The 26,849-nt window shown below is 37.1% G+C and overlaps 1 protein-coding gene across 1 annotated transcript; it reads right to left on the bottom strand.

The window, feature by feature from the left end:
* Positions 1–1,893: 1,893 nt before the first annotated feature.
* On the bottom strand, positions 1,894–26,451 carry LOC149827907 (26S proteasome regulatory subunit 7). Its single transcript, XM_090019723.1, has 10 exons — positions 26,313–26,451; positions 25,456–25,537; positions 18,734–18,825; positions 18,551–18,628; positions 18,401–18,462; positions 15,912–16,056; positions 7,013–7,231; positions 6,635–6,816; positions 2,861–3,036; positions 1,894–2,329 (listed from the first exon to the last, which is right to left on the bottom strand). The coding sequence occupies exons 1-10, from the start codon at positions 26,394–26,396 to the stop codon at positions 2,172–2,174; spliced, it is 1,278 nt and encodes a 425-aa protein (XP_089875849.1). The 5' UTR covers positions 26,397–26,451; the 3' UTR covers positions 1,894–2,171.
* Between the last annotated feature and the right edge of the window lie 398 nt (positions 26,452–26,849).

The raw sequence follows: 26,849 nt of genomic DNA on the forward strand, positions 1-26,849 counted from the left end.
CACCAGTAAAAGTCTAAGCTGACACTTTTACCGGTGCTATTTTAGCACCAATAAGCCTTTACGCAAAAAAGATGCTGATCACGCCACGCGATGGATGCTCAGCATGAGTGACCTCAGTTTGAGCACCTTACGAGTAAGCAGCGAAGCATCAGTATATATATATATATATATATATAGAGAGAGAGAGAGAGAGAGAGAGAGAGAGAGAGAATAATGGGTAGGTGCTTAATGAAATATGTTTAATGATATATGCTTAATAGGGTTTTCAGATTTTTTTGCTTTATTTGTAAATTCTGACCGTGCAGATGTGATCTATGTATTTGATTTTATAAGGATCAGCTCTTGAAGCGTTCGATTCTGACATATAGGTGGGTTTTTATAAGGTACAAAAAATTAACGGTCCAAAATCTTTGTAAATTTTTTAGGCTCCAAATATTTTTTTTCATCGAAAACACATGATCCAGGTGTGGATTCTTTGTAAATCGACCATGCCCAGCACATTTATGGGGTCGGAACTGCAAAAAAAACACCCAAAGAACAGAAAACCCATTAAGCATGTATCATTAAGCATATTTCATTAAGCAGCTACTCATTTGTCTCTCTCTATATATACATTACATTATAGAGTATAGATGGTTGGCCTGTTTGGCTTACATGCAATAAAGTTAAGAGTTCAAATCCCATCACCTACAGCCTTGAAACAATGTATTTATTTCATTGATGAGTCAGTTCCAGCTAGCCTAAGTGGGTTTAGAGTCCAAATTTTATTATTTTCAGCTCCAAAAATATATATATTAATTTGTAAACAAGTCGGCTTGAACTCAATTTATTTAGCTTGGGCTCGTTACATGATCAAGCCAGATTCATCTCATTGTGGGAATGAGCAGAGCTTGAACACCCTCTGTTTGGTTTATTTGCCTTGTTTACCAGCCCAAGCTCCACCTTCCTAGTTAAGTGTGACCAACATCTTTGGACATAAGGTCGAAGCTAGGTGTATTCGACATGAGAGAGGAGGGGGGCACCTCAAAGGTTTTGCCAATTGAAAACCTGCTAATGTCCAGTTGGTGATGAGGGGTTTTTCCTTTGGCCTAACCAAAAGAAATATATTGAAATATAAAATACATTGGGATTTGACTTGACGTGCTAAAAATATTTTTTATGAATCCTTAGGACATCAACAATATTCTTTGTCAAGCAATTTCTACTTAAAGAACCCACAGGGTTGGCTTCTTATTGTTAAACAAAACAATGGGGTAGTAGAATATAACCGAAATGAGGAAAGTATGGCTGGCCACATGTAGCCTTCACAATTGCAAATCATTCCTTTTCATCCCAAAACGGTAGTTAGAGGAGCATTGCGTCAGGCAAAAGTGAAAGGGATATTAGTGATGCACTAGCCAACTGGTGTTTGATAATGAGAGGCATGTTTGTTGGTGATGTCATGGAAACTCTATAAGCTTGCCTCACATTTTCACCAACCTTCTAAGGATAAAGAAATATGGATAGTCATTGATATACATTTGGGACAGCTTGCATGCACTAGCCAACTGGTGTTTGATAATGAGAGGAATGTTGGTGATGTCATGGAAACTCTATAAGCTTGCCTCACATTTTCACCTACCTTCTAAGTATAAAGAAATATAGATAGCCATTTATATATATTTGGGACAGCTTGCATGCACCTAGTTAGGTGGGTTAGCTAAAGTCTTGTAAATTGAAGAACATCCCAAGTGTATATCCGTCCCCACAAAGAGTAGGGCGCGAGTAGTACTCGTAGAACATGGAGTTCTGAAGAACATCCCAAGTGTATATTCGTCCCCACAAATCCCTAGTAGTTGATTATGCAATCCAGGTGTTCCCTAAATCTGCAAGCATTTTCTGTGCAAACAGGGGTTTTCTGTTAAATTACATGCATCACTAGACCAATTTGCAAGAGCAAGCGTGCCTTATCATCAGAACAGCAGAACATCAACAATAAAGAAGAATTCAAATAAAAAAGCATCACTACAATAGGGGAAGAAAATATTAAAAGCTTTTGTTCGTTTACTTTGTAACCAAGAGCATGATATATGACCAGAAACCCAGCTTACGCGATTCAGAAGCTTGGAACCATCGAGCTCAAAGTCATCGAAAAGTCTGGTCATTTCGTCATCTGATGCTCCTGATAGGGACTAATTGTACACCATATACTTGGGTGTTGCGCTGAACTTCTGGTAACCTTTGATGACCTTATTTACGGCATCAAGAAAATCCTTCTCAGTAACAGTCTTCCTACGTGCTCTGATGGCAAACATGCCAGCCTCCGTGCAGACGCTTCGTATATCAGCTCCTGAAAGGAAATAAATTAAAGTCAAATACGCTAGTAATCAAGATGGGCACTATGAAAACTTTTGTATCATTTCATTTACAAGAAGGCTTTGTTTGTGAAGTTGTTAACACGGTTTTTATAGACGAACTAGGGTGCATAGGGGGCTTATGAAGATCTTCATCAATATCATCATTAACGTTCAACTTTGGTTTTTTGCAATGTAAGCTCTTCTCCAGAACTTTCTGAAGGGAATGATGCATATGATTTCCAACTTCGAATCCGTCACATGGCACACTAACAATGCTCTAAACATCAAAAATTCTCCAAAATTAGGCATGAAAATCCTGGAACTTCATTATTTTTACTTTTTCACTGGAGGCAAATCTCTCTCTCTCTCTCTCTCTCTCTCTCTCTCTCTCTCTCTCTCTCTCTCTCTCTCTATATATATATATATATATATATATATATATATATAGAGAGAGAGAGAGAGAGAGAGAGAGAGAGCACGGACACACACAAACAAGAGGAGAACTATTACAATCCATCCCTTACCAGTAGAGTTGGGACACAGACGAGCAAGGAGCTCAAACCGGATGTCTCTCTCACAATTCATAGTTCTGGTGTGGATCTTGAAAATTTGGGTTCGACTTTCCAGATCAGGTAGACCAAATTCAATTTTGCGGTCAAGTCGTCCAGGACGCATTAGTGCAGGGTCCAACGTGTCAGGCCTGAAATAAATGAAGAAATGGAGAAAATTATATAGATATACTAAGATAAAGCTAGTTTCCACAGCTTTTCGAGCATTACATTTTTCAAATTGGAAACAAAACTGTATTGATGCATGGATAACATGAGTTGTATTTTGAATCCTTGTGGTTTCAGCAAAATCAGATAGTTCACTTACTGTATTAGAGTATGCCATTGAGTAGTGACTGCACTTAAGAGGATACTAATGAAGTAGTGATTGAAGATCCAGCTGCCTAAACATTTTTCAAGCAGCTAATTGCATTGATAAACACGTAACAGTATTTTGAAGCTTCTAATACACTTATCACAGTACTGTAGAATACTAGACTAACTCAAGTCTACAGCAAACAGTCCATGTAAGGCTGCACAGCAAGTGGAGCTAGCCTGGGCTCAACCCATTTAAGCTCGGCTCAAACTTGTTCAACTAAATAAAATGAACCGAGCTTAAACAAAGACACAAGCTCGGTTCAAATAAACGAGCCAAGCTTGATCAGCTAGTCGAAATTGAATAGGTTTGCTTAGCCCGATTAAGCTAGGCTCTTATGGCCATGTAAGGGAGAAACTATGGATATGTATAGCTTTTTTCCCACAAATAGTGAAAAAAAAGGTCTTACCAACAGGTAAGTCACAGCACGCCTTGCATGAAGATGAGGCAGGTTTAAATCCCACCTTAATACCCTACAACTTTTTGAAAACTGCCCTTCATAAAATTTGCCCAGCTCAACCCAACCCAGCTCAAGCTGAATTCAAACAGTGGCTGTTCAAGCTCCACTGGAGCTCAAGGTCAAGCTTGAACACATGTTCTGGTCAATGATCCGAGCTCAAACAGGCCAGGCTCGGCTCATATGCAGCCCAACGTGAACTCTTTGTTGTGCTCATTTTTCTACTTGAAAAATAGCCTACAAATTCCGAAGCATGCAAATGAAGCTCTGCCTTGTGTATTTTTCATTCTCTTAGATTAAATTGACAAATTGCATATCAATGGCGCAACTCACAGGTCCATACCAGCCTACCATGAACTAGAGATCACTAATTTTAAAAACCCTGGAGCTATCAAATGTTAGGTACTAGCAACATGCAAAGGCATACTTTGTCAAATGACGCTCAACATATCAATTTCTTTACTAGACCAGCAGCCAAACCTTCATACAATTTGCCAAACCACACAATCCTATACAAATAGTGACGTGTTCCTCCTACCACCTCATGATATGGACCCTTGAATGGGTTTAGTTTTCAATGTTCTACCACATGTTTTGAAAAAAAGATATACAGATGCAATTTCTATAGGTTAATAGTGGAAAGCATGTAGTAGAGTAGAGTGTTAATATGTTTATACCAGTGTCATCGATATCACCAATATTTTGAAAATGTCGTGATATTTTCGATATTTCAAGGTCAGTCTATATTTTCCCGAGATATTCCCGATATTTTCAAAATATCGCCAGAATAAAAATTATTGTGACATTATCACGATATATTCCAGAGACATTCAAAAACATATTTTTTATATATTTGAAGTATCTTTTTTTGTTTATTTTATATTTTAAAAGCCTTTCTAGTTGTTTCTTTATATTTTGTAAGAAAAACACTACAAACCAACTATTCTTGTCTTTTTTTATTATTCACTGTTTTTTTTTAATTTTTAAGGCTTCCGAGATTTCCACAATATTTTTCCTAGAAAAATCACTTTTTGAAAATATCTCTGAGAAAAACCATCGCCGAGAAATTACCTTGAACGATATAGGTACATGTTTCTAATGGAACCTAAAGATCAATGGCTCACTATGTCACCTGGATATGGGTAAGGAGGGTACGACACGGCAATTCAAAAAAATGTGGGTACAAGGGCACGGCTATATATATTAAATATCACATAAATACAAAATAAATTCAAAATAAACTGAATATAATCTAAATACATATGTTATATCTAAAATATATATTATATACTGAATATATGATTATAAATTATAAATTAAATACAAACTTGTATGTACAGAGGGTAACCTGGCGTGTCCAGGTGTCAACATGGGTACGAACTACGAAGGCAAAATGGAGTGTCCATGTGACATAGATGGCTCATATTGCATCCAAATCTTACAATAGGTTTTCTCATCGAAATAGTTCAATTCAAAGCATGTTTTCTAGTAAACAAACCATGATAAACACATCTCTAGGTCTGATTTACAAAACATGCAATAACATTGAAACTTTAACCGTCCACTAAACTATCCATGTAATAAGGTAGTAGAAGGGACCAATTGCGGGTGGGTGGGTGGGTGGGAGGATGGCACACAGCAGTATTAGCTAATATCAATTATTTAAAAAAAAGGCAGAAAATCAGATTTGATTAGCTGAATATGACCCAATCTTTATTTAGTCAAAGAAATCAGATTTCTAGTTTAAACAGAAACTTAGATTTGAATAAAAATTCAGATGTCTGTCTCAATTAAATTTCAGCGGTAACTGTTAAAAATCAGCACATAGCAGTAAATCTAAAGCCCAGTTACAAACTATACATACATACTTTAGAGCAAATTATGCACAGGGATCTAAAGTTTGATAATTTAAGCAGCAAACTACCCAGACATGCATAAAAGAATGCATTGGTTTTATGACAACCAGAGTTGGCACAGAAAATTTGATTGAAAATACATACGCCCATAAAACCACATTCTTATCCATGGTTCAGAAACTCAGGAAAATATTGAATGCAGGGACAGACCTGAGAAGCTTCATGCATGGGCAAGCCCACTAATTGTGAGCAGATCTAACAACATATCATGCATAAACAGGATTAACATTATCATACATGAACAACACTAACATGCATGTACAACACACATCGAGCTGCAGACATGCCTATTTCAGCATCAGCGCAACCACACACAAGTTCTAAAATTTTTCATGATCAACACTGAAAAACAAAGAGTCCAGAAAACCACGTATACCGAAATTTTCCTCAGTCCTAGTACTTAATTCAGGACTATAAACCATTCAGGGTTCCTGTTCTTAAACTGGAAAAGAAATCAATTCTTTTGAAAACAGTTAGGCCGATTCATAGGTAACGATTTGAACTGTGTGATAAAAAAAATAGTTTAATGAACAGAAGCACCGATCCAACAGATCGAGCTTCACTCAGCGTGAACTCTATTCAGGAAAAGAGATGCAGGTTATAATCTATAAATCCAACGTGAACTCAATCCAAGAAACATGCAGGCCAATCAATATATATATATACCCAATTTAAAATCCTAAACAGATTTAATCACAACAATAGTCCTTAAAAGCAATTAAATCTTTTTAAATTCATCAAACCCCAACCAAGATAAATAATTCAAGACAGTCAATAAATCAAAGTTTGGTAGATCAAAATATGCAGCAACCATGAAAATTCTTTTTTTCCAGCAGATATAACCCCTATTCTCAACATGTAAATAAACTTTTCAGCAAATCTGGAATCCATTTAGACTGAAATAGCCACCAGCAAAATTGGTACTTATTGATGCACATATGTAGGACGCTGAAATATATAAATTATCAAGCAGCCTAAGTAAATAGATGCATGGGGTGAACCTGTTGGTTGCCATAAGAACCTTGATGTTTCCACGTGCATCAAACCCATCAAGCTGATTCACAATTTCAAGCATCGTGCGTTGCACTTCATTATCTCCTCCTAAACCATCATCAAATCGAGCACCACCAATAGCATCCACTTCATCAAAAAACACAATGCATGCTTTTTTTGACCGAGCCATCTAAAGCATATTAAATAGTATCCTCAATATCTTAGGCCATAATGAGCTCATTAATCAAATACAAGTGTTACAGTAAACGAGGATTTCAGCAGTTAGGCCACAATAAGCTCAATTTTCAATAAGAAAAATGTTCATAACTCATTTGACAAAAGACAAATAAAAGAAACAAACCTACAAATAAGAACAATTTAACAACCTGGAAAAGCTCCCGAACCATCCGAGCTCCCTCCCCAACGTATTTCTGCACAAGCTCACTGCCAATAACACGGATGAAGCATGCATCAGTTCTATTGGCCACAGCTCGAGCCAATAGTGTTTTTCCAGTTCCAGGAGGGCCATAGCACAGCACCCCTTTAGGAGGATCAATTCCAAGCTTCACAAATTTCTCTGGATGAAGCATGGGAAGCTCAACAACCTGATTGAAAAGAATGACGCAACATTAGAACAAAACACATACTGCAGTTTAGAAGCTTACAACCTTGCAGAATAAACCAACTCAGGCAGTGCCACAAGTAAAAAGAAGCATAAACTAGGGATGTATACAGGTCAGATGTGGCTATTACCAAAACCAAGTAATGGGATCTGTCCTAATTGGAGTCAGACTCGAATATAAAAAAGCTCAAACTGGATCTGAATCCGTACTGCATGAACCATAACCAAAACCGAACCAAAATCCATGGTTTGATTCAGATCCGATTTTAGTGTTTATCAGAAAAACGTTTTGCAATGTTTGTCATAAGCATAACAATGGGCAGGTGGTCACTTTAGCCTCTTGGAAGAGCATCAGCTGCTTCAGGTCATGTGTTACAAACCTCATGGTGTCTTTATTTTTGGAGTATTGGCAAGCATCTGAATGGATTACAGTTGCCATCCAAATCCAACCCAATTATTAAATCGGATTCTGTTTTTCCTTACCAAACCTGAGTAATCGGGTTCGGGTCGGTCAGTTATCCAACCCAAACCCAAACCATTACATCCCTAGCAAAAACCTCACTTCACTAAATTGAACTTTCACCCACTTGATGAAATTATCAGATATAAGAAGTGATTTAATATTACTAGTTACACCAATCTACCACGAATATTGAAGGTTGAACAAAATCCTAATCCCAAATAGACTAAGGTCAAAATTAAGAGGCATCCCAAGTATGAAGATAAAGATGGCTCCAGCAACCATCAATTACTGAAATGTTAGACTGCTGTGATGGACTGTGACCTAAACTAAACCATTATTCCAATATCAATGATATATATATGTGTGTGTGTGTGTGTGTGTGTGTGTAATTTTTTTTTAGAAATGTACTTATGTATCTATGCATGTTTGCATGAGCTGTACAAGCATGGATGAAAACACCCATGATGCAGCCTACAACGGATGCAAATGATTGTGCATAACAGGTAAAGGTTGGGTCTGGATCAGGTCAGATCCAAAATTGGTCGGACCAAATCCATGAAGAACCAGTACCAGTACCCACATCAACATAGATATGGCACCCTTCAGGAAGTTGCATAACAGGTAATGGTTGGGTCTGGATCAGGTCAGATCCAAAATTGGTCGGACCAAATCCATGAAGTACCAGTACCTACATCAACATAGATATGGCACCCTTCTGGAAGTACCCATGTTACATAAACAACAGCTGAATCCACGGATGAGACACTCATATGGTTGAAAAACAAATTGTGCTTCCCTAGAAGCTAGAAGCTAAGCACTTCTGAATTTTGTTCCCATTTTGCAGGAAGCAACTTCCCATGGACATGAAACTGGAATCATGGTTGCTCTACTTTAATTGGCTTGAGGGACAATTGACAGTACAGTACTATAAGTTTTGTAAAATATAAAAAGATGTATTCATGTCATTCAACTCAAACTTTTAAAAGAATCAAGTCAAAAAGTGTCATTTCTTTTGTCATTACGAAAACGCATGTGCATCGTTATGTGCAGTTTATAGATTTTTATGCTAATGTTCATTTGCTATTTGCTACATTCTAGTCAACAACTTTTAACTTTGGATTTATGATGTTTGCACCATTCTAGTCAACAACATAGACCAATGTTATAATCAAATCATATAGTGAGATGAATAAAAAAAATTCTTCAGATTGCATGACTATCAGTTCACATATATTCTATGTTTTCCATAATTTGTTAATCTTGATCCGTGTTTTAAAAAGCTTCTTAATGTACTTGTAAATGCTTCCTTGTCACTTCTTGCATGCTTCATATGGACCAATAAATTTCTTTGTTTCTTCTTTTTTGCTTCCCCATTTGGCAGCTATTAGTTTAGCAATGCCATTTTTGTAAGGCATTTTGAGAAAATGTTAATAAACACTAAAGAAATGAAAGATTATCCAATAGGGTTCTGATTTTTGTGCTTGTAGGCTGTTTGAGAAATTAAGAGGAAGCAGACAAAAAAGGGAAAGATTGAAGCAAGGAACCATAGTAGATAGGAACAGAAACAAATATGACAGAAGAAAGAATAGAAAAGGAAAATAAATAAATAAATGGAAGTTGTGGAAAAAGAGAGGATGTAATCAAGAAGAATGTAACAATTCATCACATTTATGATTTTCATGTTGTAATGTAATTATTAGGTAACATCTAACCTTTATAAATTTATAGTTTAAAGTTTAAACAATGTTTCTTATCTTCCAAATTATTATACATACATATATATATGTGTGTGTGTGTGTTGTAATGTTTTAGCCTAAATCATTATGATTAAACACATCAAACTATGTCACATGGACGCATGTGTGTCCTGTGTCAACATCACAAAACATCACAGTGAAAACACCATGATGCTTCATGGACACAGTCAAACCAGTGTTGGACACAATCAACACCATCCCCTTTAACTTTATTTATTTCTTTTATGTTCTTGATTGCTTATTTTGAATTCGCCTACATTCTTTCTCTTTTAAAATTTGTCATCATTTGCATTTTTTAATTTTCAACCCCATTTTATTATTTGATTTTTTAATCATAATGATTTAGAATTGTTTTTCAAGAATTTGCACTTAAGATGATATTCATGCTTTATTGCTTTAGATTAAGAATTTTGAACATCCAGTGTATATTACTTGTGTATGTGTGTGTCCATGTGTCAGTTTGGGTATTTGGCATCCCAAAATCCAAACCCATAGTCCCTGTGGCAATCAGCTTGATCACTATCGACCCTAATCGGCTACATTCAGACCAGGTCAGATCACATGTAACAAAATCCAAAAAATAAAAGAAATGATAAACACACTTAACAAAGTATGATCGGCACAGTGGTAAACGCATGTTTCGACCACATAAGGTTCTACTAACCAGCCCACCAATGTGCATTACAAATAAAACCAAATTCTCATCTAAGCCATGGTGTTATTGTAAAAATGTCTACAAAGAGACAATACGCATACAAGCACAAATACTTTGAAGAAGATGTGCACAAAGGCACTCACACAACACTTGAACAAATACGCACAAAGGCGTAAAAATAAGCAAACATGCACAAAGGCATGTATCTATTGAAAGAGGGCAATGCTTGAGAATACAATGGGGAAACACCCCTATTTATACAAGTGCTAAAGGAACCACCTTGTGGCTCCCAAAGGAGTCGTTGGGAGCCCCCAACGGTCACAATTGTGACCGTTTTTTTTTTTTTGGGGGGGGGGGGGGGGGCAACGACTCTATTGGGAGGCCCCCAAGGTGATGACAAAGACATAAAAAAAGAAAAAAAAACAAAATAGAAAAAAGAAAGGAAAAAAATTAAAAAATGAAAATTACAAGAATATTCCAAGTGGAATATGCGTAAAACTGGAAATTACAGAAATACCCTTTTCAGGTTTATATATATATATAGAGAGAGAGAGAGAGACGTATACATACACATATAATATATGTATATGTATCTCTATATATATAAATATATATATATGTACAATGGGATCTTTGGGTTTATATTTTAACACCCCACCTCAAACTTACGGTGTGATGACCGCAAGTTTGCCAAGAAGGAAGTGAAATATGGGCGAACAAAGTGCTTTAGTGAAGAAGTCCGCCAATTTATATTCAGACGTCATATACGGGAGATCAATGACCTTCTTAAAGTATTCCTCCCTAACATAATGGCAGTCCATCTCTATATGTTTTGTTCGCTCATGGAAAGTGTTATTCTTGGCAATATAAATTGCACTTTTGTTGTCGCAGCATAACTTTGTTGGTTCTTCAATGTAAACTCTCATATCTACTAGAAGACACCGAATCCAAACAATTTTCATGGTGGTAGACATCATGGCTCTATATTCAGCTTTGGTGGAGGACAGAGAGATTTTTTGTTGCTTTTTACATTTCCAAGAAATCAATGACTCGCCTAAGAAAACACAGAAACCAGTGGTGGAGTGACGATTATACGGGTCACCTCCCCAATCTGAGTCAGTATAAGCAATTAACTTTAATTCAGAAGAGGAAGACAAAAATACTCCCTTATTTATAGTTCCCTTTAGATATCTGATGATACGAAGAACAACACTCATGTGAACCGTTGTGGGAGCATGCTGAAACTGACTTGCAATATGGATTGCATGAGACAAATCAGGCCGAGTGATGCTAAGATACATCAACGAGCCTACCAGTTGCCTGTAAGAAGTAGGATCGGTCAGGAGAATCTCATCATCAATCTTCATTTTTTAGACCACTATTTCAGGGGTTTCGCAAATTTTGTCATCGGATATTCCTGACCTGTCAATAATCTCACAAGCAAGTTTAGTCTAAAATAGAAAATAACCACGTTGAGAATAAGCAACCTCAATTCCAAGAAAATATGTCAGAAAAACTAAATCTGACATTTCAAATTTCAAAGTAAAGACGGATTTAATACCCTTGATTCCTTCGACATCATCACTTGTGATTAGCATATCATCAACATAAAGTAATAATATCACAATCCCTGCATCAGATTTTCTAATGAATAATGTAGTATCAGTATAACAAGAAGAAAATCCATTTTCTAACATTACATTGTTAAATCTGTCATACCAGGCTTTGGGAGCCTGTTTCAATCCATAGAGAGCTTTCCGAAGGCGAAGAACTTTATCTTTAGAATTTTTCATACCTGGTAGGGCATCGATATACACTTCTTTATTAAGATCACCATTTAGAAAAGCATTTTTTACATCCATTTAAAAAAAGTTTTCATTTTTTAATAGATGCAATAGTGATAAGACATCTGACTGTAACCATTCGGGCTACGGGAGCAAATGTATCTTCATAGTCAATGTCATATTCTTGCACATACCCTTTTGCGACTAAGCGAGTTTTATACCTCTCCAGAGATCCATCGCTCTTAGTCTTAACTTTAAATACCCAACGACAACCTATAGTTTTCTTTCTAAGAGGTAGAGTTTGAAATTCCCATGTCTCAGCTTTCCTAAGAGCTTTGAGTTCATTTTACATAGCTTCTTGTCATTCTACACATTTTTTGGCTTTCTCGAAGTTTCTAGGTTCAAAATAAGAATGAATAGCACTAAGACAAAGAATCAAATGAGACAAATCGAGATGGAGGTCTCCTATTTCTTTCAGATCGTTTATGATCATAAGTGGGGACAGACTCACCATACTGCTCAATAGCACTTCTAAAAGTATCTCGATTTATACGACAGTAGGTTATTAGGTTATTTGAGGTTTTATCTCCTTGAACATTGGGTGAGTTAGATTCATTAATATTTATATCATTATCACTATCATGGTTTGATGATATTTCGTCATCAGTAGACAAATCATCATTACTAGATAATAGGTCAAATAAGAAAGAATAGTTCACATTTTCATGGTGAGAAGTATTTCTTTCAAAGCCATTTTTATTTTCCAAAAACAACACATTTCTTGAAACATATAATTTATCGTTCCTAGAATCGTAACATCAAAACCCTTTTTGAGTCTCCGAATATTTAAGGAAAACACAAGGAATAGCTTTAGGAAAAAGTTTATCATTCTTATCTGTATAAACAAAACACTTATAACCAAAGACTCTTAATCTGCTATAATCAGGCTCCCTTTTATATAATATTTCAAAAGGAGAGATTTTCCCCAAGTTCCTAGATGGTAAACGATTGATAAGGTAAACATAAGCAAGGGCCGCCTCGGCCCAAAAGTTTTTTGGAATATTTTGAGATATGAGGAGAGTTCGGGTGGTTTCAATGATATGTCTATGTTTTCTTTCGGCCAATCCATTTTGTTGAGGAATTTTAGGACATGACTTTTGATGAACAATACCATTATCCTCAAGGTACATCTTGAATTCGTTGGAGAGATATTCTCCTCCGGAGTCTCTTCTAAATATCTTTAGGTTACAATTAGTTTGATTATTAATCATTACATGAAACGATTTAAAACATGAAAAAACTTCATGCTTATGTCTAAGAAAATATATCCAAGAGTACCTATAAAAATCATCTACAAAAATTACATAATAGGAGAACCCTCCTTTTGAAACAACTGGTGTCAGTCCCCAAACATTTGAATGAACAATTTCGAAAGGTTTGGAAGTAAACATGGATCTTTGTTCAAAAGGCATACTTCTCATTTTTCCAATAATACAATCATTACAGGAGAAAGTATTTTTACAAAGATTTTTAGCAAAATGCAAATAAGATAACTTTGTGATGTTGGGATGACCAAGTCTTTTGTGGCAAACATTTATATCCTTACGTCGAGCAATATTACAAAAGGAATTTTTAGGAACTTGAAGAGAGTCCATATAATATAAGTCTCCCTTTCTAGAGCCTTCTCCAATCAATTTCCCGAACCGGCGATCATGTACTAAACATTTATCAAAAGAAAATTTAATATCACATCCATGGTCTGAGAGTTTAGAAACGGAGAGAAGGTTCAAGTTTAATTTTGGTATAAAACTAATTTTGGGAATGAAAAAATCTTGAGTTTCAAAATTACCAATACATTTTATTACGAGAGAAGTTCCATCCACAGTAGAAACGAAAGATGGGGAAAAATTTTTGAATAATCAAAAAGAGAATACATGTTTGGGGACATATGAAAAGACGCACCCAAATCCAAAAGCCAAGAAATTTTACCTAGAGGGGAGAAGGTAGACACGGCGGCTCCGGAGGTGGCTCCCTTGAGGAGAGGTTGGAGAGCTTCCACTATTTGGTTTAGTGAAAGGGATCCACTTGAAGGCGTCTCCTCATTTTGCGGTTGAGCAGTGGTAGCCATGGCTAGTCATTTCTTCCATTTGGGACATATGGGTTTGATATGCCTCGGTTCTTTACAAAAATGGCAAACAATCTTGCTATAATCCTTCCTTTCTCCTTGTCCACTATTTCCTCCTTGATTTTGAGTTTTAAAGTGAAGAGGACGATAGTTTCTTACATTATTTTTTAGCCTAGATACCGCATTGACTCCATCATTGTCTTTGGAGTTGGAGGAAACCGCAAGCACATTTGGCCCTTGCTTACTTATACCCATACAGGTTTCTTCACCACTTAATTTGGTGAGAAGATCCTCAAGAGAAGGAGTAAAAGATGACAAAAGAAAAGACCTTATTTACTCGAATCCAGGTCTTAGCCCATTCAAAAAGTTAAAGAATCGATCTTCTTCTAGTTGTTTGTGACGAAGTTCAATCGCCTCTCCACTCCATTTTGGTTCGAGCATAGCAAGCTCGTCCCAAATGGAAGAAAGATCGACGAAATATTTCCTAATGGTTATGTCACCTTGACAAAGAGAAAGAACCTTGTTTTGAAGGTAGTATTTATGGGATAAATCCCTTGACGTATACATTTTCTCAAGATAATGCCAAGCTTCTGAAGCTTTCTTAAATTTAATAATATTGGCATTAATCTTAGTTTCAACAGATGAAAAAATCCAAGAAAGCATCTTGAAATTTTTCATTTCTTATTCATCGTGTTTCTTAGAATAATCCTCAAGGGCTTTGGTTCTTTCGTCCCCCTCAAGGATCTTGATTTCACCTTCATTTATCATGGTGATTTTTTGTTCCGGTTCCGGGATTGTGCCTTGCACATAACCCCAAAGACCTTTCCTTTTAACATGAGCTTTCATGTTTCTGGCCCAAACGTGATAGTTGGAGCCATTTAGTTTAAAACCGAGAGCAAAATTAGACTCTTTTTCACCCATTAGAGAGGAAAGATGTAAGAAAAAATACGTACCACAATAAGATTTTTAAGTCTTACTTGTCGCAAAGCCCTTCTAAAATATTGAAGGAAGAGAATTCACCACTTCAATCTTCAAAAATTCAAAGGCATGCTTTTCAAGGCACCAACAAAGCGAAGAATCACACGATCTTCGGTCTTCAACCTCGCTCTGATACCATGTAAAAATGTCTACAAAGAGACAATACGCATACAAGCACAAATACTTTGAAGAAGATGTGCACAAAGGCGAGTCTCACACAACACTTGAACAAATATGCACAAAGGCATAAAAATAAGCAAACATGCACAAAGGCATGTATCTATTGAAAGAGGGCAATGCTTGAGACTCTCAAGCTTGAGAATACAATGAGAAAACACCCCTATTTATACAAGTACTAAAGGAACCACCTTGGGGCTCCCAAAGGAGTCGTTGGGAGCCCCCAAAGCCCCAACGACTCTATTGGGAGGCCCCTAAGGTGATGACAAAGGCATAAAAAAATAGAAAAAAGAAAGGGAAAAAAAAGAATGAAAAATACAAGCATATTCCAAGTGGAATATGCGTAAAACTGAAAATTACAGAAATACCCTTTTCGGGTATTATGATTAAAGTATATATATATTTATATAGAAAGAGATACGTATACATACACATATAATATATGTATATGTATCTCTATATATATAAATATATATACATACAATGGGATCTTTGGGTTTACATTTTAACAGTTATTATATTAGGATGTTCCAAATCTGGCAATTTCCTGATAGGACAAGCTGTTTTCAGCCAACATGCATTCAGATCTTAGTTGGACTGAATCTGAGCTCAAAATGAGCCTTTCATTGCCCTCAATAAATCACTTGATCACTTATCTGAAGCTGTTGCCACCATATTATGTATAAAAAATAATATATAAGATAACAATAGACACCAAACTCACCTCTCTCATCTTTTCAATCTGTTCCTTACAACCACCAACATCGTTATAGGTAACATCTGGCTTTTCCTCTACAGTCATCATCGTGACACTTGGATCAATTTTTGGCGGCAAAGGAATCTGAATCTGATATTTGTTTCTATCAACCCTGCAACAGGAAAATGGTGGCATCATAAATAGTAGTGTATACAAAAACACAGATATAAACACTAAAGGAAACATAACACTGTGTAACTGTTCTCTGACTTGATGTTGAAAGCTTAAAACACCAGGCCTCCAGCTTTTCACTGACAATTCACCACACAAACTGCCATTGATTGTTGATGTAAAACTAACGCATCAAATATAAAGATTATTGAGCAGAAAGAATTGTGAACTAATCAAGCCTTTCTAGAAAAGCAGATTCTGATACTATTTCCAACAAAAAATATAACAATGTAGAAAGAGCTATTTTCTCATTTCTGCCATTGAACAGTCAAATCTGTTGAGAAAATAGAGTCAAGATAGAGAGTATGAGGCCAACAGTTGCAAATTTGCAACAAGGAGATGAGCAGATTAGGACTGTGACACACATAAAGCCAATTGAGAGACAAAGAGACAGGTGCACTGGATGCTACCACAAAACATAGACTTAAGAAATAATTCATAAATAGAACTGCAAAAATCATAAGGTTGGCAGACTAGGAAGCAGAGGCATTTTAAAATTCATAGGAAGTTAGAAGCAAGGCATTTTAAAACTTATAAAAAGCAACAAGTGAGGAATCAAATTGAAAGAAAAATGAGAATAAAAAGGAAAAGGATATGAGAATCAAATTGAAAAGTGAAGTGGGAATCGAATAGAAGGTGAAAAAAATAAAAATGATTATTCTTAAATTTCATAATTTTTAGTGTAAGAATTAAATTTTTGTCAAAATCTAAAAATGATGACTGCCAATTTAGAGAAAGCGTGTGGGAAGTGAGTGGGAAGCATGGAGCGGAAGCACATAGAAAACATAAAAATAAGTGTGAGAGGACGTAGAGGAAGCATTGACAAACCGTGTGGGAAGCATGAGCACATAGAAAACATAAAAATAAGTATAAGAACGTATAGAAAGCATTGACAACCTGTGTGGGAAGCATAGGAGAAGCATGGAAGAATCAAGAAGCGAGAAGTATTGTGCTTCCAAAGTGAGTTTCTGGGAAGTATGCTTCCCACCTATTTAAGAAGCTTCTGGTAACTCTAAAATCACAAACCTTTTTCTCTAGGTAAAAAGTTTGAATACGAAAGAAATTACAAGGACGGAGAAATGTATGGTAATAACAGAAATCTGTGCAAATGCATAGGCAAATATTTGAAGGGAAAATCACATGAAGATACTTCCCCAACTAAAGAAAATGTAAAATATGCAAAAAAAAAAGGATAAATATAAGATGATTAAAATCTCAACAATCCAAAAAAAAATGAGGCAGCTGGATGATATCTTTTATCCCTTAATAACTGACACATTTATTGTTGTCAAGTACAAGGAGATGGTTAACATGATTAATCTTGTTACCCCACAATCTTTTCACTATTTTTATGCTATATCTTATCGGTATAGTTCTACAGAAGGCACAATTTACCTAGTGACTGTATATTCCCTAGTCTACTTTTGCTAGGATCTCTACCGCTTTTCGCTACTCATCATAGTCAACAATTGCAAAGAGAAAGTCTACACAAGTAAATATCTAGGAGAAACTAAAATTATTTATTAAAGAAACCTATGCCACATAGGTACAAGTGTGGGTATGAGTGCCAGTGCAGGTATGTAGGGAACGACATGGGAATTTTCTAAAACAATGGGTACAGGAATATACATATATATATATATATATATATATACCATACAAGAATGGATGAAAACAACCATTTATGAAAATTACAAATGGATCAAAATTATCCCACAAAATAAGTAGTGGCTTGGGTTTGGACACTGTCATCCAAAACTGGTATGACCCATAGACATGAAGTACCAGTACCCTTGTTGACACGACTACAACATCCTTTCAGAAGTACCCATGTTGCATAGGCCATCACAAAAGATATTTCTAATTAACACGTTAATTAAAACATAAATTGCCAATAACTTGGGGTTTAAAACTTAAATGTGATTTGATTTTCTCCTAAGTGTTTTCTATATATATGGTGCTCTAAGTTAATATCACCATTTTTTCTCCAGGATTAGCAGTTCCATAAAATAACTAGGATTTTCACATGCACATAAGTGTTCAATCTTCAATTTAGAATACAAAATCATTTGTGAAACTAGAGGTATTCCTAAAGTGAACTCCAAAAGCACCACCTTCTGGGTATCTTTTTTTTTTCAAGGCAGAGGCAAACTAAACATTGTTTGGAAATAACTATAGGAAAAAAATGGAAGAAAATGAGCATAACAATAGTAATGAGAGGGGGGCTATTGCAAACTCAAAGAATCAAAATCTGCAGGCTGAGACTTTATAGTTTATACACTCACCCGACACGCATGCCTTCTTCAATATCAGTTGGGGAAACCTTGTCACCTAATCCAACAACAAACTGCATTCAAAGAGTACTTCAGAACACAAGAAAAGATGTCCACCTTTCAAAAATGATTGAACATCATAGTGTACAGGTGTCAACAGACCTTCGCAATTTGTTTGACGTTTATAATATACTTGGCATCCTCAGAGTTCTGGTTGATTATCTTCGTACACCTTGCAACCTACTTTCAGTACCAGAGTAAGATTTAGTAACATTTATAAATCAGAAGGAATAGTAAACAAACTGCTGAACAAAGAAGAAGAGAAACATCATATACAATAGCTACCTGAAGAGGTTGCTCTTCTTGCATCATCTGCTTGTCAGAAACAAGATCCCACTGGCTGGGTGCAGCCAAGCCTGTATCAGACTCTTTGATTCCTGTAGTTTCAAATAGGGGAAAGAACCCATGCAAAATGAATGAAAGGATAAATAAATAACTCTTTTATCTTCAATCACTTTAGAGGAAACTCGAACATACAACACACACGGGCACATGGGCCCAAGGTCCACTGTGTTCATGTATGTATCAGTTTTGAGATCTCGTACAGCATCTACAGGAAACAAAGAGAGAGAGAGAGAGAACACAATGGCTGGGGCGGCAAAAGAATGCTCGACCTCCAAGCCCTAACCAATATATAAATAAATCAGCAGATATACAACTATCCTTGTAATATCAGAGATATTACAAGGATGCCATTAATGAGAAATATACATCATGTGTTATATTAACATACCATGCGTATGGATCTGGATCCAGATCCATACGCAAGCTATATTTTAACACCCTCCCTCAAGTTGTACGTGATTTTGGATCATGTACAACTTGCTCTTCAATAGCCAAAATTGACGTCATGTTAACCCCTTGGTAAACAAGTCTGCCACTTGATCTTCTGTTCGAACATGATGTAGTTCTATCTCCTTCATTTTGACTTTCTGCCGTATGAAATGTTGATCAATCTCAATGTGCTTCGTTCTGCTATACTGGATAGGATTACATGCAATGTTTATTGCGTTTTGATTGTCACATAGAAGAAAAGATTGAATAATTGTCTCCCCAAGATCACTAAATAAGTGTCTAATCCATGTGGCTTCTGTCGTGCCTGCAGCCATCGATCTGTATTCAGCCTCTGTACTCGATCGTGCCACTGCCTTTTGTTTTCTGCTGCTCCAGGACACTAAATTGTGTCCAATACAAACACAATATCCAGAGACAGATCGTCTCTCATCTGGATCCCCTGCCCAATTTGCGTCTGTATAAGTGATGAGTTCATGTCCTCTATGCAGATTATCGTTCTTGCGATAAACAAGTTTGTCTCCTATAGTTCCTTTTAAATAGCGTAGAATGCGCTTCACAGCTTCCATATGACCCTCCGTTGGAGCATGCATAAACTGGGATACCTAATTGACAGCATAAACTATATCAGGTCTGGTAAAGGTCAAGTATTGTAACATTCCCACGAGACTTCTATACATTGTAGGGTTGACACAAAGATGACCATCTTCAGAGCTCAGCCTTTGATGTAATACACTAGGAGTACTAACTGGTTTGCAATTCGTCATGCCGGCTCTTTCCAGAAGGTCAAGAGTGTACTTGTGTTGCATGAGTGTCAATGTGTCTTGTTGTCTATCAACTTCCACACAAAGAAAGTACCTCAACTCCCCTAAATCTTTCATCTTGAAAGTTTTCATTAAAAACTGTTTCACGCCTTGCACATGATTATTTGAACTCCCAGTGATCACAATGTCATCAACATATATAAGAAGAAGTATAACAATGTTTGCCTTTCGGTAAATAAAGAGTGAGTGATCCAGAGAGCATCTTCTAAAACCATAACTCTGAAGCATAGAGAAACTTTCAAACCAGGAACGAGACGCCTGTTTCAACCCATACAGAGATTTCCTTAGTTTGCACAACCAGGCAGTAGGATCCTTCTCGGCATAACCAGGAGGTTGCTCCATATACACTTCTTCCTTTAAAATTCCATGCAAAAATGCATTTTTAACATCCATCTGGCTAAGGCTCCAACCTCGATCGACTGCTAGGGATATGATGACACGAATAGTACCCATTTTGACTACCGGACTAAAAGTTTCATCGTAGTCTTCACCATATTGTTGTGTGAATCCTCGAGCAACAAGTCGCGCCTTATATCTGTCAATACTTCCTTCAGGCTTATACTTTGTTTTATAAACCCATTTGGAGCCAACTACATTCTTTCCTTCTGACTGAGGGACTATTTCCCAAGTCTGGCATTCATGAAGAACTTCCATTTCTTCATTCATAGCTTCAGTCCAATGACGGGATTGAAGAGCTTGATTAAAACAAGTGGGTTCATCCTGTTTTGTGAGCTGAGACATAAACAACTGGAAATCAAGGGAGAAGGTCTCATAACTCACCCATCGTTGAATAGGATGCTTAATGCGTGACGGCCTTTGAGCCAAATCTTTGGCGATGCTTTCCACATTCCTCGGTTGTGTATTTTTGTCCCGTCTAGTATATATCTGTCTAGAGAAGCGTTCTACTGGGGTGGCTCAACTGGAGACTCAACTGGAGATAATTCAACATGCATCTGTGAGTCATTCAATTCCCTACTCAAGCTGAAGGGAGGACAATTTGTCTGACATGTTTCTCCGGTATTAGCAAAAAGATTTGTGCTCATCCATGGATCATATACTTCTAATTCTCGAGATGGCAACGCTGCAGAGTCATTAACCTGAAAATTTCGTTCATCAAAAACAACATTTCTGGAGGTCCTAATACGTTTTGTAGTAGGGTCATAGCATCGATAACCTTTATATTCATCTGCATACCCAACAAATCTGCACTTGACAGCCTTGTCCTGAAACTTATTTCGCAGAGATGAATCAATATGTACATAACATCTACAACCAAAAACACGCAGCTCATTGTAAGAGGGATGTTGCCCGAATAAAGTATAATAGGGAGATTTCCGATCCTAAAGTGCCATAGGAAGACGATTTATGATATGAACAGATGTGTGAAAAACTTCTGTCCAGAGACTAACGGGCACATTGCTATCATGTAACATGCTCATCGCGCTCTCGACAATATGCCTGTGTTTCCTCTCTGCAACCTCATTTTGTTGAGGAGTATGAGGGCAAGAAACCTGTCGACTTATTCCTTTATCCCGAAGAAAGGCAATAAACTCGTTCGATGAATACTCTTCTCCACCATCACATTGTAAATGCACAATATCACAAGCAAACTTTGTTTTGACCATCGAATGGAATTCCCGAAATATTTGAAAAACTTCATGCTTGTGTTTTAAGAAATATATCCAAGTATAACGGGAATAGGAATCAATAAAGATAACATAGTAACGACTGACAGAAAGAGAGGGAATAGGTGCGGGTCCCCAAACATCAAAACAAATAATCTCAAATGGCTTTGAAGCTCTTTTATTTATAATATGAAAAGGAAGAACATGACTTTTGCAGAGTTCGCATGAAGAACATTTATTATTATCATCAGAAAATGAACATAAACTAGACTCTGGAAGGAGACCATCAGATACAAGATTTTCAACGAAACCTCGACTACAATGTCTCAAACGACTATGCCAAATATTTGGCTTATTACAATGAGATGAATTAAAAACTTCCAATGAAGGAAAAAACAAAGACTCTGAAGGCGAAGACATTGAAGAATGCTTGGACGACTGCAACTGGAGGACTGGGACTGAAGACGAAGACACTGAAGGAATCTCCTTGAAGACGTACATGTTTCCTTGTCGCTCCCCCTTAGCGAACATCTCCTTCGTTCGTAGATCCTTAACATAAACAGAAGAGGGAGTAAATTCGACGGAAGAATTCATATCGTCAACAAGTTTAGCTACAGAAACAATGTTCTTTTTAATATTAGGAGCAAGAAGGACATTGGACAAGTGAAGTGAGGACTTTGACATAGGGATATATGCATTGCCAGTATGACTAATGGAGTGATAAGTTTCATCTCCCGTAACTATACTACCTTTTTCAAAGTAAGGCAATAAGTGAGATAACTTACCCGCATTACCCGCAACATGTGTGGCGGCACCTGAATCAACATATCATTCGCCTTGTTCATTTTGCTTGATCGTCATCTGTGACAATGCTGATAACAAAAGTTGTTGCACATCTGTGGATGGCACTTTTGTGTCCACAACAGTAGCTGATTTATTTTCAATTTTATTTATTTTTCCTCTATTCTGTAGATTGAACCAACAATCAGCTTTCACATGTCCTCTTTTGTTACATAAGAAACAGGTGGGCACTCTCCTCTGATTCCCTGTATTAAAAAACCCTGAAATATTAGGTATAGGCAAGACACCACGTCCACCCTGCCCAAAACGTCTGCGGCCTCTGCCTCCTTGGTGCCCGCCATTCCATCGTCCAAAACCTACATAAGTGTCCATGGCCAAAACTGAATGAGGACGAGCTGATTCATTTCCTTCTGCCCTTTGCTTCATAATCATCTCATGCTGAAGAAGTTTCGCTTGAAGGTCGTCAAAAGTGGGCAAGTGAGGAAGGCATGATAAAGTTGTGGTAAACATATCAAAATCAGAACCCAATTCATTGAGAAGTTGTTGAACTTTATCTTTATCTGCAATAGCACTTCCAACAACAGCCAATTGATCAGTAATACTCTTCAAGCGGCCTATGTATTCCATGACTGTCATGGAGCCTTTCTTCAAACTTTGAAATTCATTTTTTAAGAACATAACTCGGGATTCTGATATCTGAGAGTAAGTTTGTGACAGCTTACTCCACAGATCTGCCGCAGTGCAATCATCTGAAAGAGTAACCAACACTTCTTGAGAGAATGTTGACGTAATATAAGCAACCAAAGACTGATCCCGCTTCCTCCAAGCTATATACTCTGGATTCTTAATGAAAATGGTAATTGTGTCACCCTTCTCATCCTTTGTTTCTTGCAAAATAAGTCGTGGTGGTATAGGAACTAAACCATCCAAATGTTCATCGAGATCCTGACTCCGTATAAAAGGAAGGATTTGCCTTTTCCAGGTCAAAAAATTAGAATGAGTAAGTTTTTTTGTAACGAGTTGACTCAAGAAATTGGCAGAGTGACCGGATGACGAAGATGAAGAGTAATCCATATCAGTGGAATAATGAATAAGCAAACAAGATGAATGAAAAGAAATAAACAGATTTGAGATCACTTAATCAATCAGTAAAAAACTGTAATAGGGCATATACCTGTACGAGCAAAAATGCGGCACAAAGAACACTAAAACAGCAAAGAGGAAAGGGAACAGCAGTTGGTGATGTTTAGGAAAGAGAAAAAAAAAATTGGAACCAGCACAGACGATAGAGTAACAGAAAAGAAGGAACTTGAGATGAACACAGTCGATGAACACGCTTCACGCTGAAAGGAAAATAAAGGTACCAACTTTCAGAAGGGGAGATTTCAGAGGATTAGATTTGGGATGAACACGTTGTTCACGCTGAACACGTTGTTCTCGATCTGTTGATTGCTGTTGTTCACGATCGGGAGATGGGTGCTGATGAGATTTGGGATGAACACGTTGTTCACGCTGAACACGTTCTCGATTTGCTGATTGCTGATGTTCACGATCGGGAGATGGGTGCTGATGAGATTTGGGATGAACACGTTGTTCACGCTGAACACGATGTTCTCGATCTGCTGATAACTGTTGTTCACGATCTCCTATTTCAAAGTTTCTTCACACAGGCTCTGATACCATATCAGTTTTGAGATCTGGTACAGCATCTACAGGAAACAGAGAGAGAGAGAGAGAACACAATGGTTGGGGCGGCAAAAGAATGCTCGACCTCCAAGCCCTAACCAATATATAAATAAATCAGCAGATATACAACTATCCTTGTAATATCAGAGATATTACAAGGATGCCATTAATGAGAAATATACAGCATGTGTTATATTAACATACCATGCGTATGGATCTGGATCCAGATCCATACGCAAGCTATATTTTAACAGTATGCACCCTGTGTTTGTGTGTGTACGTGTGCATGCATATTCAGAAATTACTGCCATCATATTTGCAACTGCAAATTCAAGGTAGCTAAGGCTCTGTTTGGGAACCCGTGTAGGATGGAGTTGCAAGGAGTTGCGGAAGTACAACTACTGAATTTCAAGGGAAATGGATTTGAGAGGAGTTGTGGACTCCCTCTTTTGTTTGGAAGCATAAACAACTCCTTCAAGGATTCAGGCTTTCAACTACTCTTGATTCCTCACCATGCTTGGGAACCTGTAGCATAGTATTTGAGTAGCAAAGAATGTAAAGAAAAGTTATATCATATTTAATTGCATCATTGACATTTAATTTTTTTTACATGGAAGAACTATTTTTTCAGCCATTCATTTTGAAAACCTTAGATTCCGTTCATCCAGAGCATAGAGCATCAATGACTGAAAAAAAAATGTGAGACACATCTAGAAAGAGTCCATGGTATTTAGGATGTCATTCATCGCATGGATGAATGGCATCTGAGCAAAAATGACCTGATACGCACTCTACATATGCTAATACTTTTTCACTACCTTCATAAAAAAAAAAATTCAAAATATCAGGAGATTCCAGGTCAATATTTTTCGGATAACCAGATTTGTCGCTCTGCACTAAGTTACCGCCATCTCCCTGGACTGAGAAAGTAGACAAAGCAAATTTAACCTTTTGTACATAAAAACTATTAAAAAAACTTTTTGTACTTAAAAAACGAGAAAAAAAAAAAAGACAAGGGAGAAGTGTGTGAGTGAACGGACATAACCCACAATCCACAAGCCGTATGTAACCATATTCATAATTATGCCCAGACTACTGGACGAAAAATGATATCATCATAAGGCATTTGGTGATCCAGAATCCTGATCCACTACTCAATGGTCATGGCTATGGTGAGAATTCAGCAAACAAAAAATAACCGACGCAATATGCGGACCACAACTAACTGCCTTAAGTACACAAAAATGAATCGCTTGATAGAATGAAGAGTGACTTTTACCACACAGATCATTAACTTTCTTTGCCATCTCTTTAATCTCCTTCTCCACTTTCTTGATGCTGTTAGAGTAAGGTCCAAGACCCTGCACCCAAAACAATGCATCATGAAATAAGAAAAAACCACGGTGCTATTAACGACATAATCGAGGAAAAAGTAGAAGTCGCACAACGGGATCCACCGAACTGAACTAAAAGAAACAAAACTGAACTCCATCAAGAGATTCCATCGAACACTAATATACAATGAGGAAAAAAGAGAAAAATAAAAACACCGACATATTCAAATCAATCAGACCACGAGCAAACGAATTCAAAGCAGATATAGACGATTGAAATAAGACCCAAAATCAAAACACCAACAAAACAAATGATTCATTTTTCCCTTTTCAATTCTGCAACTTGGTGTAGCTAAAGCCCTTATCCAAACAGCACTACACAAAAGCTTCTACTGTAGCCCAAAGAAAGCACTTGCACTGCCTTCCGCAGAACCAAGAAAAGAAAAGGAAGGGGCAAAAAAAAGTCACCATTGAACGCAATCATTAAAAAGCAACAAACACGAAAACATAAAATTGAAGACTAACGGCCCCATCTCCATTCCTCCGAACAAAGAAACAGTTGCCGCCATAGATAAAACGAATCACTACAAATTTCATGGAACGCAGCAACATAATTACCTCAAATAAAACCACAACATTAAAATACACCGCCAAGGAACCTAAATCCCCACAAACAAGTAAAACTTTGTTTCACGAAAAGATCTCAATGTCATTCGGCTGCGTTTGATGATTCCTTTGCCGCAAACAGAATTCCAAAGATCCAAAAGTACCGAAACCCTAGCTAGGCCCCCAAAAAACTTACATAGGTCTTGAGGAGGGCGATGTCGTCCTCATCGAGAGGGCGGGGATTCTTCTCGTTGATTTCCTCCTCTGGTTCGGGCGCCATGGTCGTCTACACTTCTCCCCTTTCGCTCGCCGGAGTCGTCCGTCTCGCTTACTTGGGCAAGGGGGTACATATGCAAGGAGGTGCCGCCGCAACTGGTGAAACAGATCAGATTGGACTGGGTTTCTGATCCGGATCTGTCAGCTTTTCCTCTCGGTCATGGATCTAAAACGGTATCCATTTAGGCATTCGGATTAATTTATTTGTTGGATCCTGGGTCGAGTTCGAATCCATGTTTCTCTCTTGGATTTATGTCTCGACCCAAATTAAAACCAATTGATTTTCTAGTTTTAGCTTGTGAATATGATCATGAATCTCGTTTTGGGGGAAAATATTGGAGGGAAAACTTTGTATACTTTTGAAACACCTGCTTTTTATTTGGAAAAAATGATAGTTTTTTTTAGACAAAGAAAACTCTACCAGTTATACAACATACCATTGGATTCAAACTTGCAA

The sequence above is a fragment of the Nuphar pumila genome, chromosome 10, assembly GCF_984573655.1.
Source record: "Nuphar pumila chromosome 10, dmNupPumi1.hap1.1, whole genome shotgun sequence".
NCBI classification, from domain to species: Eukaryota; Viridiplantae; Streptophyta; class Magnoliopsida; order Nymphaeales; family Nymphaeaceae; genus Nuphar; species Nuphar pumila.